The sequence below is a fragment of the Pseudonaja textilis genome, chromosome 2 (genome assembly GCF_049901715.1).
Source record: "Pseudonaja textilis isolate UNSWEBS1 chromosome 2, rPseTex1.2, whole genome shotgun sequence".
Taxonomy (NCBI): Eukaryota; Metazoa; Chordata; class Lepidosauria; order Squamata; family Elapidae; genus Pseudonaja; species Pseudonaja textilis.
The window spans coordinates 222965732-222984878 of record NC_141991.1 but is presented as its reverse complement, the minus strand read 5'-3'; the positions used below and the strand labels follow the sequence as shown (position 1 = coordinate 222984878).

At 36.6% G+C, this 19147-nt stretch overlaps 2 protein-coding genes across 5 annotated transcripts in view; one reads left to right on the top strand and one right to left on the bottom strand.

Moving 5' to 3' along the window:
* Positions 1-1444, bottom strand: part of OCLN (occludin) — a 389915-nt gene extending 388471 nt beyond the window's left edge. The window contains exon 1 of the mRNA XM_087927126.1: positions 1430-1444. The gene's annotated coding sequence lies outside the window, so the exon portion shown is untranslated. The remainder of the gene's footprint in view (positions 1-1429) is intronic.
* Positions 1445-6638: 5194 nt separating this feature from the next.
* The window catches only part of CKMT2 (creatine kinase, mitochondrial 2), a 30069-nt gene continuing 17560 nt past the window's right edge, over positions 6639-19147 (top strand). For 2 of the 4 annotated variants that reach the window (XM_026718593.2, XM_087927112.1), the window contains exons 1-3: positions 6639-6761; positions 15435-15619; positions 17226-17424. In XM_026718593.2, coding sequence (XP_026574378.2) covers positions 15468-15619; positions 17226-17424 — 351 coding nt within the window. In that variant the 5' untranslated portion in view covers positions 6639-6761; positions 15435-15467. Of the gene's footprint in view, positions 6762-13268; positions 13442-15434; positions 15620-17225; positions 17425-19147 lie in introns of those variants that run through there. The other 2 variants (XM_087927114.1, XM_087927113.1) reach the window with 2 other exon arrangements.

Below are 19147 nucleotides of genomic sequence, written 5' to 3'. Positions count from 1 at the left end.
CCCCCCCCCCCCCCCCCCCCCCCCCCCCCCCCCCCCCCCCCCCACGTGTATATATGTATAACAATAGTAAATGGAATAATTATTCTATTCAAGTACAGCTCCACCATTAATATTAATAACAATCTTTTACATTTCTATTTCTTTTAACAAACATTACCTAGTAATATCAGTTGTCTTTCACTTTAATCATCTATATTTCATATTTTACTTATTACTGTCTTTAAATAAAAACCCAAACAATAGTTATTACCAGTAAATAAAGTTATTATTCTTATTCAAGTTCATCTTGTCAACTGATAAAAATCTTCCATGTTTCTTTTCAGTTTTTTTTAAACGTTCTTTTTAAATAATTGAGAGCTTTATTCTCTTTACAAACAAATATTCCACTACACATCAATAGAAATTTTGCTTTATCACTTTAATCATCAAATATATTTTCTAACCCTTTTCTATTTCTAATATAACAATGCTATCCCATGCACCTTTGCAGAATGCTCTCCTTAAGTTAATTTTTAACCATTGCCTCTGTGTCTTTTAAATAGGTTTATACCTTTAATTCTTGTACACTTTTCCTGTACCTCTATATCTTGTTTCTGTCTTTTGTAGCTTCTTTTCCTTTCCCTCTTCCCTCTCTTCTTCTCCCCCCCCCCCCCCGCCTTTTATTCCCTTTTCTATCTGATTCTCCCTTCTGTGATCTTCCCTTCTGCTTCTTCCTGATATTATGATTGCTTTTCAAATTACTCTTCTTTTGGGGTTGTTGCTTCAGTGCTTAAGTTTTTAACTCCCTTTCCCCCCTTTCCCTTTTTTACCCCATTTAAAATTGCTTGGTCATTAAAGATGGCTTCTTCATTGTCCTGCCCTTCTTGTTCTGCCAGCGTTTCTTGTTGTTTTTCATATGCAAGATCTCCATTTCTAAAAATTGAAATACAAAGCCAAAAGATCCTCTTCCATCTTGTGCTTCTTCTTTTTGTTCTTTAAGTCTCATTTTTAACTCTTCAAGGAGTGATGCCATTTTAAAAATTTTTAAACAACCCCCAATTGATTTTATTTCATTTCATTAGGATCCTCCATCCAAAGTTCCAGGAATCATCCAATAATCCAAAACTATTTCTTGCTTCTTTTCTCACTTTCTCTTTCCAGTGGCTTTGTTATCTTATAACAAAGTTTTAGCTACAATGCATCTTTTGCAAACCTTGTTAAAATGCCACTGTCAATTTTTTTTTTAAGTTTCAGGTGGTCTCCTCCATTTTCCAGATTCCACCCTCTTTTTTCCTTTCTCTCTCTGCTGCTTGCTTTCTTTTTTTAAAGAAAATTTTTAAATAATCCAAGATTCTTTATCCCTTTGACACTTTATTTTCAGCTGAAAGTAGCCTATTAATGTCAAAGTGGATTAGTATCAGTTTCTTATTCGAATCTCTTCTTCTTAATGTTCCAAGTCAGTTAAAACTATTGATGTTAGAGGGGAAAAAAGCCAATTCTATTTCCTTTCTCTTTTGCAGCTTAAAATCTTTTTTAGGAATATCATTAGTCTTTAAAATTGAGGTTCCAGGTACCTTAAATAGATGTTCTCCATTCAACCCGGTCAATCAAACTTTCTCCTTTAAACTTCCTCCTGCACAATCTTGTCTGGTCGGGTTCTTCTTTGAGGTGACCATTTCTGACCACAACTGCAGAAAGGGAAAGGGAGTAATGGTCAGCCGAGGAGGAGAGATGCAGTTCTCCAACTCCGCTGACAGCTCTCCCCTCTTCACCACCTCTACAGGGTGGCTTCAGCCCCAAATCCAGGCGGCTCGGGGTGCTCCAGCGGCAAGCACAGATCAAAACCGCGGACGATTTCGATTTCAGTCTAGTGCCGAAAAAGCCCAAACCGGAAGTCTCTTTTTCCTAGACAGTTTGAGGCAGTGCTGCACACATTCCTCAGAGAGGCAGGGGAATTGACACATAGCTTTACACTGTGCATAATAATTTGCAGAAACAATTGCCTTCTATCTACTGTATAGCACTATTGTTAACAGCTTTAAACACTGATTGTCATTCTTCCACAATTTCATCTGACTATTTTATTTGCTCCAATGTGCACATAAGTCTAGATTAGATGACATAATTTTTATTCTTCTGAATTTTTTATTTTCTGGATAAGTTATTTTTCAAATGTACACAGAAACTGCTATACACAGGGATGTACAGTATATTGATTGCCATTTTAAGACATTGAACACAAAGACAAGCAGCTGAAAGAACTTAAACACTAACACAGACATCAGAGTGATTGATCAATTATGTATTGTCAAGTTGATATTGGCTCTTGGTGACCACACAGATTTTCTTCATGACAAACTGCCCATCCTGGACCTATAACGATCCACCTTACTGCTGGTCTTTCTCTTCTCTTTCCTTCCACTTTTTCCAGTACTACAATCTTCTCCAGAGAGTTAAGTCATTAAATAAGGTATCTGAAATATGACTAAAAAAAGACTAAAAGTAGTTTGAGTTTGGTCCTTTGAGCCTGGTCATTTGTGCTCCAACTCTAGATTGAATTGATTGATGATCCATTTTTTCATTTTCTTGGCTGCCCAAAGGTATTTTCTACCTGTATCAGCTTTTTAATTTTAATCCCATTTTTCACTATGCTCTATGATTGTTAATATTAGGACTTGCAGATCCTTTGCATTTTGGGCTATCAGAATAATGTCAACAGCATAGCACAAGTCATTATTTTTTTCTCTTCCAATCTGAAAACCAACTTGGTCTTCTTTCAATTCAGTTTCCCTTAGTATATATTCAGCATAAATGTTTAATAAACAAGAAGAAAATAGTCTTATCTGATTCCTTTGCCACCTTGGAGCCAGTCTGTTTCACCATATCATGTCCATAATGTGGTTTCCTGAGCTATATGAAGGTTTTGCATGAGATCAATGAGATATTCTTGGATTCATTTTTAAGTATATTCATGGCTTGAAATGATCAATAGAGTCAAACTATTTTTATTATCAATGAAATATGTACTGAATTCTTTTTGTTATAGTTTACTTTTTAAATTATCCAGTGTGCATCAGCAAGAATATCTTGAATTATTTAGCCTTTTGTATAATCTCTTTTGTATTTGTATTGAATGATCCTAATTATTCAGTTAGGATAAGTTGTATTGAATGATCCTAATTATTATTTTGATAGCATATGAAATTAAGAATATTGTATGATACTTTTAACACTCTGTTAAGTTTCCTTTTCTTTGGTATTAAAATGCAGATTCTCCTCATACTTATTTATTTCTACCTCACCTATTTCACCTAACTGGGCATGTAACAATAGCTGTCAGCCCTGGAACCATTTTTTCCCTTCCACCCTGGTACTTTCAAGGCTGCCACAGTGAAGCAAGTCAAGCTGTGGGAACAGGAGGTGGGGAAGGAAGTGATAGCTAGAGGATTGTATCCATAATAAAAATCTTTCTTCTGAGAAGTGAGAACTTTCCCACCAGGTGCATGGAGGTCTGCGACCAAGCAACCCTTAGACTGTGGCCTGATTGGACCATGTGATGAGCTGCATGTGCAGAGAAAAGAAAATTGTACCTTTACCAAAGGGAGAAACCTGAGGCGGGTTTAGAGTCAGCTTTTCCCAGATGTGCCAATATGACATGCCTACTAAATCTATACTTTGAGGAATGTGCCTGCCTTGGAATTTTTGACTCTGTTGGGTGTGTTACTTGGAACCCTGATAATAGCACTTAGACTTACATACTGCCTAACAGTGCTTTACAGTCTCCTTTAAGATAGAAGACCCACTGGTAGGCCTCGAGAAAATTTTGCTGGGCCGCAGAGAAATCTCACCCCAGAACACGCTCCCCCCAAGCAATTAATCCAGGCTGTGCAGAAACACAAGGTTGCACCACCCACGTAGCCCATGGGAACCCACCCAGCCCATTCCTCCTTACCCAGCAAACTTGCCTGCTAAATTGCTCTTTTTCCTTTTTCTGACCATCATCTGTTCTGCTGTGCCGGGAGATTTAGATTAGCTAGGAAGCAAGAGATGGTTGGATTTCTTGCTTTCTAGCTAGTCTTTAGATCTTTGGCTCTGCTTTTAAGCACAGCTGAACCTCCCTTAGGACTGAAGTTTGTATTATTCAGTGCAGACTCACGGCAAGCAAATTTTATGTGACAGACTGAGCTAGCTGATGGCAGATAGATAGATCATTGAATGATTCTGTGAGGAACTCAATCTGCCTGCCTGATTTGGGTTAAAAGTTGCTCTTTTTTAAAATAAAAAATTCAATATTAACATACATAGTGTGTTGTGAGTTAATTTTATGAGTTTGCTTGCAAGCAAATTTTATGTGACAGACTGAGCTAGCTGATGGCAGATAGATCTCTGAATGAATCTGTGATTCTGTGAGCAACTAAATTTGCCTGCCTGCTTGGCCTGATTTTGAGTAAAAGTTGCTCTTTTTTATATAAAAATTCAATATTTATATAAATATTTATAATATTTACATATAAGCCATGCCCAGCCAGTCACATGACCACCAAGCCACACCCACAATTAGGCCACACCCACAGAACCATTTAGTGGTCCCTAGGATTTAACATTATGAGTTTGGTGGTTCCTGAGGTCCAAAAGGTTGGCAATCCCTGCTCTAAGAGGTTTACAGAGTCAGCATATTTCCCCCAACAGTCTGGGTCCTCGTTTTACCCACCTCAGAAGGATAGAAGGCTGAGTCAACCTTGAGCCTGGTGAGACTTGATCTGCCAAATTGCAGGCAGCCGGCAGCCAGCAGAAGTAGCCTGCAGTACTGCATTGTAATCACTGTGCCACCATGGCCCTCCCTTTTTTTATTGTATCACCCACCCCTCTCCTAGAAAAATGAAATATCCTAGAAAATATTAAAAAGGCAGAATATTTCCCCTAAAATGAGTAGGAACTCAGAAGCAGAAACTCACCTCAGAAGCAGAAACTCACCCCAACCTTGTTAATGGGTGGGCCATTAAGGCCTGGGCCAGAATATTTTACATAACAAAGATCTCCAGGTAGAGCTATAATACAAATTGCCCAAAGCCCTTTCATTACGTCATCATCCAGCAAGGCTCAACCAAGCCTGGGACTCAGGACATCCTTCAGAGTTGCCTCTGCATGGCCTCATGGGAGTCTGACAGCCAATCAGAATACAAGCTCAAATTCAAAGCCCAACAGAGGTTATAAAACCTAGGCACACTCAACATATCAGCCCTTCCTTCTTTTCCTTCATCTTGAAGCATGTGATCATTCTTTTCACTTTAGAGCTCCAAGCCATGTGGTCTTGGCCACCATTAAACCATCTTTCCAAACAGCATCCATATTTCCAGTGCCTTTCTTCCCCACTTGGAACTGAACCCAGAAGGATATTTCTTCCAACAGTATTGTAAATAGAACGAACATCTCACAATATAAAACATAAACAAGGACAAAGTTAAACAGAATAAAAATGTGAAGATATTAAAAGTTAAAGAGAAAACACCCTCATGATACAAACCACCATCAGGTCACATAGCACTTTCTTTCATTGTGTTGAATTGCTAACATAGATTGGGTTAGAACCTAATACTTCTATTGGTCATATTTCTGTGGCTATGTTAGGAATATAAGTCACCTAACAGGTATTTGGGTTAGAAATATATAAGCTAGGATAGACATTTTAGTACTATATCTTTAAGAAAATGCAAAACTGGAGTTGGGTGTGGTTTTTCAAATGGCATAAGATGGAGCCAGAAACCTTGGTTGTTTTAGACTTAGTCTCAGAAGAGAGTGTGAGTCAGTCTCTGTTTCCTTCTGTTGAAAGTATTGCCGTTCCTCCATTTTTCCTAATTGACTGATATTCCTGGATTTAATGTAAAGTCTGTTACTGAACTGTTTTTTTGACACTGGACTTTGTTATTGAATTATCCCTGGATTGAAAACTGACTGATTTAACCGGTCAATGACTTTGGACTGCCTATTTTGAACTTTGCTTAAACCTTTATTGAAAGTAAAACCCTACATTTACTGTTCAGTGTATCTGTGTGCTGTATGTGTATTATGTGCTATTATGTGTATTATGTGTATGTGTATTATTCAAACACTACTCTCAAAATACACAAACACTACTCTCAAATTTCCAGAAAAAACAAAACAAAACAAAACACTACAATGCTAGCCAACCTTGGAGATGCTGCACAAATATGCAGTCTGATTAATCTGAGCATGAGAAGCCTGTTAATTTGCTGATACAATTCACATTATCATGCACTAGCTGTGGGAATAAGAAGTGAGAGATATGGGGGGGAGGGGGGGAGATGAGCAGGCAACAGAGCCTACCATATATATGTGGAAATCTTCTGAAGCATTGTCCCAGTAGTAAAAGGCCAATACTTCAAAAAGGATCACGTTCATCTGAATGTACTAATATAGAGATTAAAGATTGACACTGTTTGGGATTTAGGAGTGTCAGCTTGATATTTTATTTTAAGTACAAAAACCATTACAGAAAGCTAGATGAAGTTATTTAATAATAAGAGCACAAAAGATGCCCAACAAATCATTGTGCTTTCAAGGACATATTGTCAGCTCTATGGTTAAATGTTTTTCAAATACCTGAATGGTTAAACATATCTTTCTCCTCAGTTGTCCCTCCCCATTCTTCATCTTTCACTTTGCTTCTCATGTGATCTGTAATTTTGCTGCCACACAAACTTGAGTTTCCTTTACACTTCCTGGCTGCTGGCATACAGGACTTGTGTCACTTCAGCTTCAAGGTCAGTTGTGTTTGCAACTTTTTATTTACCATTGCTGTGACATTTCAAATAGCAGGGTTATTTTAAAAATGAAGTCAAAATGATGCTAATCAAAGACTTGGAAGAGATCATATTCAATCATTTGCATAACTGTGCAGAAAACTGGTGAATACCATTGTGTTTCTATTCTAAATAGTGATCCTGAAACAAATAAGTTACATACTTGAATGTCAAATTTGTTGTATGCAAATAGCAATAATGTTTCTATAGACAATCTGTTGAGTAGGCAATTTAAAAATGTCAAGGTAAATATCTTCCATTAACAAGAGAGACTGAAATATTATTATGGATGTTTTATTACTAGGGGAAAGTTGCTTGGTATCCAGACTTATTTTTGGCTGGCATGCTCTATATCTTTTCAAATTAGCCTTCTATAGAGACCATTGCTTTATGAATTTTATTTTATCCATTTTTTTAAAAAGCCATAATAATATAATCAGATCCTGGAGATCAGAATAAGTTAAATTTTGCTTGGTTGCAATTTTCAGCCCTAAACTCTTGACAGCTCAGTAGAAAACCTAGCTTCTCACACTTCTTAATGTTAAAGAGAAGAAAAGCAAACATAGACAACAAAAAATATCACCAATTATTTCTCTGGCACATTCCTTTAAATGTCTTATCATTTCACATGCAGTTTGTAAATGCAGCGTGCTTAATTTGACACCACAGCACACAGAATCTGAACGAACAAATGTCCTGGAAAATATTCCCAATATAGGAGATGACAATTCAAGGTCAGTTTAGAAATTCCTGGTGAAAGCCATAAGAGGATTTTGTGTGTGTCTGCTTAAATAACAAATGGGGGATATTGAGATCAGCAGGGTTGGGGGAGGGAATAAAGAATTTCACTGCTTGGTCCACAGTAAGAACTGTGCAGTCCAATTTATGTGATATGTGAAGCTCAGATTGCAAGGCTTGGCACCCTATCTAAAACAGAAAATGAGATTTGACACTGATGACCTCTCAAGTAAAATAGTAAGGGGGCCAAGCTAACTTCGCTGGTCATGTGTTGGATTTTCCTTGGTATAAGAGTGATATTTAGAATGTCCTGTTGTATTTCTCTTCTCTTAATTGCTCTCTCAATAATGTAAAGTCCTATAAATATTTTTCAGCAACTTAATTTCTTTGAGAGACAGAGAGTAACCTCTGATTTAAAAGTTACTTTTGGTGGTATATGGGAGTTATTATTTCCATACTTGTTTCCCAAACTTTTTGAAGCAGCCTCTATTAAATTTTTAGCACAGGCACCTGAACGTATTTTTTTGTTCAAAATTAAGAAGAAATAGGTACATGAAAACATGGATAATAGTTAAAAAAAGGCTAGAGAAAGATGAATGTTTTCTAATATGTTACTTGCCATGTTGCTTTCAATTTCTTTAACTTTTTCTCTCAGAGTCAAGTTAAAAATGTTACAGAGAAAAAAGCAATTAAATTTGCTCAAAGTTTTCATTTCTCTTTTGCGGCAATCAGCATCAGCCTGAAAGGTCACAGGAACAAATTAGTTCCAGGGGCAGCTTTTGAAATCAATGTACAAAATGAAAGCATTGTGCTTTGTTCCATCAGCTGCATTCTCTGCAAATTACGTTGACATGAAACCAGTTGTTTCGTCTTTAGAATGGGCATCCCATAAATCCTGATGAAAAATATGTTATATTGATTTTAAAAACATACAAGTATTTTAAAGTAGTAAAGGAACTTGTGCTTAGTAACTATTATTGTCTTAGTCAGCCTGAATGTTTCAGCCACATCACTTTATGTTTTGACTAAAACCAGCAGAAAGTCTAATAATTAACATAATTTGAAATAGAGTTAAGGAAAGAATTCTGCTTGAAATTTTGGAAATGGGATGCCCAGCAAAGTAGGCAAGACATTCCCTTTCTGGATGCCATCAAGTTGAGTTAAATTACAACATCTGTTGTACTAATATGATCACCCAGAGGGCATCATGTTGGAGAAGACTCATACATAGTATTGAACTCTAAGGACCCATGGTTTAACTCAAAGACAAGCAGCTTTCTGTGCTTCAATCTTTAATCTATTTTGTGATGATTACAATTACAAATATTTTGTCAGACTATACTCATTTTTGAAACAGAGCTCAGTTTTGAAAAGGCTATATTTCTCACTTGGCTTTGACCTTGGATAGTACAGGAAGAGATGCATGAATCACTGAGAAATGTACAGAATAAATGTACAGAATGTCTTTGAAACCAATTTTATTTGGATTGTCTACATGTAGTGCATATGGAGAAAACAAGAGCTTGCTTACTTGATTGATATATATAATTTCTCTTTCTCTATTTTTCAACATGTGTGTGATTCTTTCTAAAGTGTGTGAAAGGGGCAAGGCTATCTAACATTTCATACATTAGAAATCATTTGAAGGAATGAAATCATTAGAAGTCATTGAAAAGAAGGGCTAGGAATGACATAATAGCAGTGTTCCAATATTTGAGAGGCTGCCACAAAGAAGAAGGGGACAATCTATTCTCCAAAGCACCTGAAGGCAGAACAAGAAGCATTGGATAAAAACTAATCAAATAGAGGAGAAACCTAGAACTAAGGAGAAATTTCCTGACTGTGAGAACAATTAATCAGTGGAATGGCTTGCCTCCAAAAGTTGTGGGCGCTTCAATACTGGAAGTTTTAATGAAGAGATTGGACAACAATTTGTCTGAAATGGTATAGGGCTTCCTGCATGAATGGGGGTTGGACTAGAAGACCTCCAAGGTCCCTTCCAACTCTGTTAGTTCTGTTCTATTTGATAACAGATGTCTCAAGTGATGGCGCTCCCACAACTTCCAAGGGCAAGCTGTTCCATTGGTTAATTGTTCTCACTGTCAGAAAGTTTCTCCTTATTTCCAGGTTAAATCTCTCCTTGTTCAGTTTCCATCCATTATTCCTTGTCTGGCCTACAGGCGCTTTTGAAAATAGATTGATTCCTTCCTCTCTGTGGCAGCCCCTCAAGTATTGGAAGACTGTTATCATATCTCCTCTGGTCCTTCTCTTCAGTTGACTAGCCATGCCCAGTTCCTATAACCATTCTTCATATGTTTTAGTCTCCAGTCCCCTAATCATCCTGGTTGCTCTTCTCTATACCTTTTCTAGAGTCTCAACATCTTTTTTATATTGTGGTGAACAAAACTGGATGCAGTACTCTAGGTGTGGTCTTACTAAGGCTTTATAGAGTGGTATTAGTACCTCACTTGATCTCAATTGTATTCCTCTGTTAATGCAACTTAGGATTGCATTAGTTTTTTTGGCTGCTGCTGCACACTGATGGCTCATATTTAGCTGATTGTCCACTAAGACTCCAAGATCCCTCTCACAGCTATTGCTATTGAGCCTGGTTTCACCCAATCTATATGTGTACTTTTGGTTTTTCTTGTCTAAGTGTAGGACTTTACTTTTCTCTACATTGAATTTAAAAACTTAGGTTAATTGGTATCATCAATATTATAGAAATCAGGGCAATGTTTCTTCTCCCGTTTTCCTTCCTTCCTTTCCTGCTGAAAGCTAGTGATAAAAAAAGAAATGTGTTAATTGTTAAAAAATTGTACATGCAAAGAGTGGGCATCTTTTCTTATGCAGATTAGCACTATTGTGACTTTTACTTTAGGGCAGCAGCCTACATCACAATAAAAGACAAACCATCATTCTGTTCAGCAATATTATCAAAAGTGCTTTCTGGGAGTAATTTCATATAATATTGTAATTTATGACTATGCTTATAGTAAAAAAATAAAGAAAACAGCTAACTGCAATGCACATTAACCTGTAAAGGATAGGAGAAACAGTACCCTGAACAATCAATGTCCATGTTCCTGCTCCTGAACTTGGCACCATCTTCATTCCTGTCTTGGATTCTAGAAGTTAGTTCCTTTACTACTGGTTCCAGCTATCTTATTTGAGCGATAGGCTTCTTGTAATTATGTATTTGCAGTAATGGATATCACTACAAATCAGGTTAGGTTAGGTTAGGTTAGGTTAGGTTAGGTTACCACTATGCATCATTGCACAGTAGTATCCCAGTAAAGAAGCTTTGCTTGATATGAAAAAAAGAAAATCCAGTGTCTCTGTATGAACATGCATACATAAAATCTCTTTAGGTTTGGAAATACTTGTAAAGAAAACTGCCCATGATGAACTGCATTTTTTTCTTCAGCTACCCCCATACTTTGCAAGAAGCTAACAAAGTGCCTTATTGAAATTTCCAAAATAACTTTGTGCTCTGGACAATTTCTTCATCTTTAAATTTCAGTTCTTCTCCTGAAAACAATATAAACAGTTCTAACAGTTTCATACCCTTGAGCTGTCAGCTGAAAATACTTTTGAACTTACTTCTTTTTTAAGTTTATGAAAAGAGTGCTATTCACTTCAGCAAGCATTTAGAGATGGATTGAGAGGCATTTTTATTAAAGAAAAAAATACGGATTGCATCATCTTTGAGATGTTTGTTACTGAAAACCAGAGGTGGTATTCAGCAGGTTCTGACCGGTTCTGGAGAACTGGTAGTGGAAATTTTGAGTAGTTCAGAGAATGGTAAATACCACCTCTGACGGGCCCTGCCCCCATCTATTCTCTGCCTCCCAAATCCCAGCTGATTGGCTGGGTCTTCTTTGGTTGTTCTCCACAGGAAAACGGAGCTGGAAAGCAGGTTAGTAGGGTGGGGAGGGAATGGAGATTTTGCAGTATCCTTCCCCTGCCACACCCACCAAGCCACACCAGGCCCACAGAACCAGTAGTAAAAAAATTTGAATCCCACCACTGCTGAAAACATGAAGGACTATTTATAGTGTTAGCTTTAAATCAATGTGTCTTAAAAATGGCTCTATATACCCAGAATGTTTTGAGATAGCAATATCATGGAAAACATAGAAAAAGGAGAGAAGTGGTAAGCAGAAGAGATTAAAATTAAAAAACAGAAAGGCAGAATATAAAATTAAAAAAGGGAAATAGCTAATCTAGTTTCATAAAATGACCCTGTGGATATTTATCTCCACTATGCATCATTGTCTTTAATGAACTGTGATTGAACTGATTGGCTCAAGGTGTCAGCCTTGTAAAATAATGCAGAAAAGAAGCATATGCAGAAGTTTTGATTCTAGCTGTATTGTAATGTTACATTAACAGAATCTCATGCCTTTACAGCCCAAGAAACTAAGGAGTATCCCTTCTAAAACATTTACCATGCCTCCATTCCTTCTATGGACTTAGCTGCAACTTGTCTGACCATTGTCCAAACTGTGATTCTTCCTCCTGTCTTCCAAAGTCATTTCCACATACCATGGTTTGGTTCTGCAACCCAACAGAGCAGACACAGACTTCAAAGGATAATTAGGACTGCAGAAAAAACAATTACTACCAACCTGCTTTCCATTGAGGACCTGTATACTGCCTGAGTCAAAAAGGGAGCTGTGAAAATATTTACAGACCCCTCACATCCCGGACATACGATTTATATTGGCTGTTTTCTAGTATTATTTGATTGCTTATTGTACCCTATGACTATCATTAAGTGTTGTACTTTTTGATTCTTGACTCTTGACAAATGTATCTTTTCTTTTATGTATACTGAGAGCATTTGCACCAAGACAAATTCCTTGTGTGTCCAATCACATTTGGCCAATAAAGAATTCTATTCTATTCTATTCTATTCTATTCTATTCTATTCTATTCTATTCTATTCTATTCTATTCTATTCTATTCTATTCTATTCTATTCTAGACACTACCATACTATCACCCATATCCCAGTAAATAGATTGTATATGCAATGTATTGACACACAAAAGATAGTACTAATATTTTACCTATCTTCCTTTCTTAATTTATGAATATCTGATGATACCTTTTTCCAATCCTTATTTTTAGAATAATAATAAAAATTATACACACTGACTGCTAGTTTTAAAGGTATGAGGCTGGGAAAAAATTATTGATAAAATTACCACATGAACTATGATCATATGTGTAGGCATTTTTTAATGTAATAGGCTATAAAGTAAGTCTATAACTTATACAACATATGCTTAGCACATGATACAGCATTGAAAAATCTTTGGGACAAACTATTAAGATGGAATAATGTTCTTACTATATTCATTCTTACTATATTCATTTAATTTTATCCATTATTACATAAAATAATAATTAGAATAATTTATAAACTGAAAACATACAGGAATAATCTTAAAATATTTAGCTGAATATTATAACTTTGAATATTAGTTTATTCCATCACTGAACATTTTCAGCAATATTTTATTACTTCTAAATTTTCAAATGTACAACATGGGCATTTACAGCATAGCAATTTATTAATGGTTTCTTCTGACACAATTATACATTAGATTAATTTCCAGTAGCTCAGAGATATGAACAATTTATTTCTCCAGGTTTATTTAAGCCAAATTTTCTATTGAACTACAAGAACCGCTGACCTGGAACTTTTTCTTATGTTCAATAGGTCAGTGATTCTTCTTGGTGAACATGTTGACATGTGATTGTGTGTGCACAGGACACAGAAATAGTTTGATTAGTTTTCGGATGTCCTTTGCCCTGAAAACTAATGGAAGCCAGATATCAAAAAGTTTAATATGGATAAAGCACAAGCTTCAGTGCTGACCTACACCATGATAGGTGATAAGCAAAGAAATATCAAAAGCATGGATTGCATTTCTAATACAGCAGAATCTTATAGATAAAAACTTTTCTAACCAAAGTAAAGTACCAAATAGTAGTTACATCACAATATGAGTAAAGCAAGAACTTGACAATATGACCAGAATCACCCTAGGCTAGAAAGATTTATGTTTAAGAAAGGGACTCTTCCTGTCACAACACAATGAAATTTCACTAAAGCCTTAAGCAAACCTGTCTAAGAGATGACTAAATAAAGGGGAGAAATTGGGACCAACTAAACAGCTAATTTAATTATTCTGGTCAAGAAAATATGTTCAAGATTGCTTTCCTTGTTTCTTTCTTCAATCTACAGCAGACTCTTATTGTGATGCTAGATTGTTGCCCCTGGATGTAATGTAATACTGCAAGCTTTTGTCCAAGAGTAATGAACAAATTTACCTACTTTATCATGAAGAAATTTTTTTAAGTGCAGTGGAGGTGTCAAACAGTATTCTCTATTTTAGACTGGCAACATATAGAGATTAAGCTCCAAAATATGCTTAGCATAATTTGAAGCATTAAACAGTAAACAACCCATCCCAAGCCATTATCAATTTAAAAAGATTCTGATGGAGAGATCAAATTTACCTTTACAGAATCCATGCCAACTTTTCTTTAGCAAGGCTTGTTCCTCTGAATGCTTAGGGATTTTAAAAAATTATTATTACCATTTCTGCAATTTTCTGGGACAAACAGTTGAAACTTTTGAGTGGCAATCAATACTAGTTTCATATCTGGTTTCAAACAAAAAATTGTCTGGGTTACTTGGATAGATGATCTGCACAGGAGGAATACACATGTCTTAATTGGGTCTGAAAGCTGCTAATCTAAAATATTTCCATATATTGAGCATTCAAATTCACTGGTTCTGAACAGTCCATATAGACATGGCCCATTTGTTGACCCTGATAAAGGCAGAATAGAGGAAGCACGAACAGTATCCTAGTAGCATTCAACACCAATTCCTCTATTATTTAAACAACAATAGAATATATAGATTTCTATAAAGCCCATAAAGGGGCACAATTGTTCAGCAGTTAAAGGTGCAAAACTTGTCAGCTGGAAAGCTGACAGGCCAGGTTTTGAAACCTGAGCACTGTGCTAGGGGTGAGCTCCCATTACTTTCCCTAGCTGCTGCCCATGTAGCAGTTTGAAAGCATGCGAGTAGATAAATAGGTACCACTTCAGTGGGAAAAGAACAGTATTCCTTGAACCTCAGCATATAGTCAGGCCGGCCACATGACCATGGAAATGTCTTTGGTCAATGTTACTTCCCTTGGATAAGAAACAGATATGAGCACTGCCACCTTGAATCGAACACAACTACAGGGGAAATTTTTACCATTACCTTTTATAAAACCCATGGAGTCTTATAACCTATTAGCTTTGAGGCTGAGCAGAAATCCTCTAAAGCCACTCTATAAAGAAGAACCTGGTGGTGAGAGCGGACTAGCATCTCCTAATCCAGTTCCAGGTAATAATTCAGCAAGAAAATTCAGGAAGCTATTATTCAGAGTCAGCCAAAAAGTTGTGCTGGCTATGGTGGAGCAGCAATTGACATGATTCTTCTGCTGCAATATATCAATATGTCTTGTACCAAAGCTCACACAACTATTTTGGCACATGAGGTAGAAAACTTTAGAAGTAACTCTCCTGATCCTTGGATGAAATACTTGATTTATAATAAATTATATCATTGACAACTTATTCTTCTTTCATCATACAATCTGCTGCATTATGGTAAGACTGATGGTTACATTGTATTCAATGTAGATATAACATATTCCAATTACTTTCAGCTTTTTCATTGCCCTATTTTTTAAAAAATGATTGACCGCCATGAAAGAAGAGTCCTGCAAAGGATGCAGTTTGACTGGATGGATATTTTGTTGTGTTTGTTCTACAGTACGTGCTTCTGATTTCTCTGATTTTCACTTTTTTTTTTTGACAGTGGGCATCTTTCAAAAAGATTAGGTGAGAAAAAATGGCTAATACATTTGCACGTCTCCTGCTTGGTCGAAGAACTGCTGTTTTAGTTGCAACAGTCAGTACTGGAGCTATGGCTACTGGATACTTTTTAAATCAGCAAAATGTGAAAGCTGAATATTTTGGACATAAGAAATTATTTCCTCCCAGGTAATAATTTGATACAGATACTTGAAAATACATTGGTTTGAAAATCTAAAAATCTCTGTTGAATGTTCTGTACAGTAAGGTTAAGGGGGAGTATGATTATCATTAGAAAGGAGTCTCAAAAGTTTTTAAATTTATTTTTTTTACAGAAAAAATAGCATATACAGTGACTGTGAAATTTGACAATGGGTGTAGAAATCCAGGAGGAATGGAAAATATTTCCCAGGATGCAAAGGGAACTAGGAATGTGGGAAATAGGGCAGGCCAAAAACCTTGCCAATAAAGTAATGGAGAAGAGTGAAATCTTAAATTGTTGCTAAATATCTCACTCATAAACTGAGGGGATGAAAACTCAAGTAGAGGAAAAATTAATATTGAATAGGAGGTGAAATGAATGGGAAATCAGAAGCTGAATTTAAAAGGCTGTTTCAGATTAGTAATTTTGGCACAAATCCAATGCTACTATTATAAATTAAAGCTATCGTGCTTTCTCTTCAATATGCAGGTATATGATTAGAATAATGTCTTTATTTAGAAATATACTATTACATTTCATAAGACCTGCTATCTTACAAATGTATACTAGATTCTAATCTAAAACTTTTATAATAATTAAAAGGTAGTATTATTCATTTTACTGATAACCTATTTTTCTCCAAGTGATATCTTTTATTTAATCTCTACAATAATTATAGGAAACAGGTAAGATTGAGAGTGGCTAAATGGTTTGTTTTCACTGAATTAATTCATAATTAGTTGGCGTACAATAATTGGGCGTACAATAATTGGGCAACCTATTCTTCTGTTAACATCTGATTTGTAATATTGGGATGCAAAATATCCATATCTGAATATTTAATTTGGTTGGGTTAGATCTGGGGAGTCCCAGATCCTAATCTCATCCAGCCACAAGGCCCACTGGATCTTTCTGGGTCAGTTGCTATGATCCATATTGCAAGACTGGTGTAAAGATAAAATTTGGCAGCGGAAAAGCCATCTAAAGCTGCCTTGTATCCCTAAAAGAAAGATGGGATGGAAATGTCATAAAGAAATAAAATGTAAAGAGACATAATAAAACTTATTCATATCAGTTATTTCTTCAGTTCATGCATCTTGTTCTAGAAGTGAAAGAGAAATACACACAAATATGTATTTTGAAGGTATTTTTCCCCTTTCCATCTGTCCAAGTGCTGCCATTCTTGACTGAAACTAACACTGCCATTTCAGCTGGAAACCAGCATACTCCAAAGTTACACTGTTAGGTTTGTTTCTCTTACAAATCATAAATGCCCATCTGATAACTCTTCTGCTGTTTTTCTCAAACTATCAAATTCATTGGAAAATATACAGATTACTTTTCATTCTTAAAGGCATCCAAGACTTGTAGAATAGTAAGGTGCTGATTCAGAGGTTTCCAAACTTGGCAACTTTAAAAACTTGTGGATGTCAACTACCAGAATTCTTCAGCCAGCATAGCTTTAAAGTAGTTTTAAGTTGCCAAGTTTGGGGACCCCTATGATGATTGAATGCCACAGTTTCTATTAATGAAGTGATGTGGAAACAAGCATTTCCTGCTCAATACTGAAGCTTTACATTTCTTTCTACTCAGTGCAGACTACCCTGATCTTCGCAAACATAACAACTGCATGGCTGAGTGCCTCACTCCAACCATCTATGCCAAACTGAGGGATAAGATGACCCCTGGAGGCTACACACTGGATCAGTGCATCCAAACTGGTGTTGATAATCCTGGACACCCTTTCATTAAAACAGTGGGCATGGTCGCAGGAGATGAAGAATCCTATGAGGTGAAACAGTTTGTATCATATCACAGGGTTTCTTCGACATCTTCATTTATTTCATAAAAACATTAGAGAATGATGGATGCATCGCAAATAGGCAGCTTTTTAGGAAGACAAGGAGGTCAGCACAAAATTCAAGCCATGGGATTAATCCTGGTATTTTGTTTTTGTCTTTGGGGAAGTTCGCTGGATTTTTTTTTTTTTAAATCTCTCTGGGTGAAATTTAGTTGGGGGGAAAAACAGCATAAAAAACATACACTGCATAACCATGTCTTGGATAATAAAAATGCAGCACAGAAGTGTAGAAAGTTAGCACCCACCCCTCCCCTAGAAGAATGAATTATTCTAGGAAATATTAAAGAGGCAGAATATTATACCTTTCTAGATGAGAAAGGGAGAAAAATGCTCTTGGAAAGGAGCCCTCACCTTTGTTAATAGCCCCATGAAGACTGGGCCATCATATCTACAAGACAAAAGGCCTTCAGCTCCAGGGTGATAGGATTAGCCCTCACTCAAGATCCAAACCAGGACAAAGCCATTAAGCCATAATAGGAATTGCCCAACACCCTTTCAGAACATAACCCTCTTCATTACCTCATCACCCATCAAGATTCACCCAAGCCTGGGACACAGAGAACACAAGGTTAGCTGGACCCCGCATAGCCCCCTGTGAGTCTGACAACCAATACAATACATTTCTTGCAAGTCCCAAGAGAGGGTATAAATTTATCTCACTCTCCACTCCATGTGGTCATCTACCCAGAATGACATGTGCTTGATAGTTCTGCTTCACCATTAAACCATCCTTCCAAGGAGCCTCCATGTTTCCAGTGTCTTTCTCCCCACTTGGAACTGAACCCAGGTGGACATTTCTTCCAACAGAAGGCAACGTGCATTGGCTTCCAGTAGCTGACTTGTCTGCTCAGCTTAAAAATGAGCCCCTTGTCAATGAATTGAAATAAAAGTCTAATTGTAAAAGTATCCAGCTACTCTCACATGCTTGCACCTTCAGTGTGCAGCCACATGATCACGGAGACGTCTTCGGACAGCGGCTGGTTCTTCAGCTTTGAGCACTGCCCCCTAGAGCAGAAAACGACTAGCACATTTGTGCGAGGGGAACCTTTACCTTTACTTTACTGTCACATGAAAGATCAGCTATGTAAATATCCACATTATTATGCATTTTCTATAGACAGTTAGATTATTAAATAATGGACAACCAGTGTCCAAATGAAAAGCTGAGATTTCAATACCTTGATAATACAAGCTTGTATCAATATACTTAGTTTAACAGGACACAGGAGGAGGCATCACAAAATCTAGATGGAAGCCTATATATATGTATATTTTTTATATACATGTATGTATGTATGTATGTATGTATGTATGTATGTATGTATGTATGGTATTCAGCTTTGTTTGGGTATTTTCCCACGTCATTATAGTTGTGCTTTTAAAATTGTAGCAACATTTCAGCAGAATCTCATCTGTCATCATCAGGCTTCTGTATAATGTTCATCTGTGAGTCAGACTTTCACAGCCGTTTCTGTTTTAAATTTGGTGCTAGCCTACACTGTGCCAGAATGGTTTTTTCTTCATCCTGATTGGTTGGGAGTCTCTCTCTCTCTCTCTCTCCCTCCCTCCCTCCCTCCCCTTCTCTTTCTCTCTCTCTCTCTCTATATATATACATATATATATATGGATCTTTGGTTGTTCGGGTTTTCTCCCG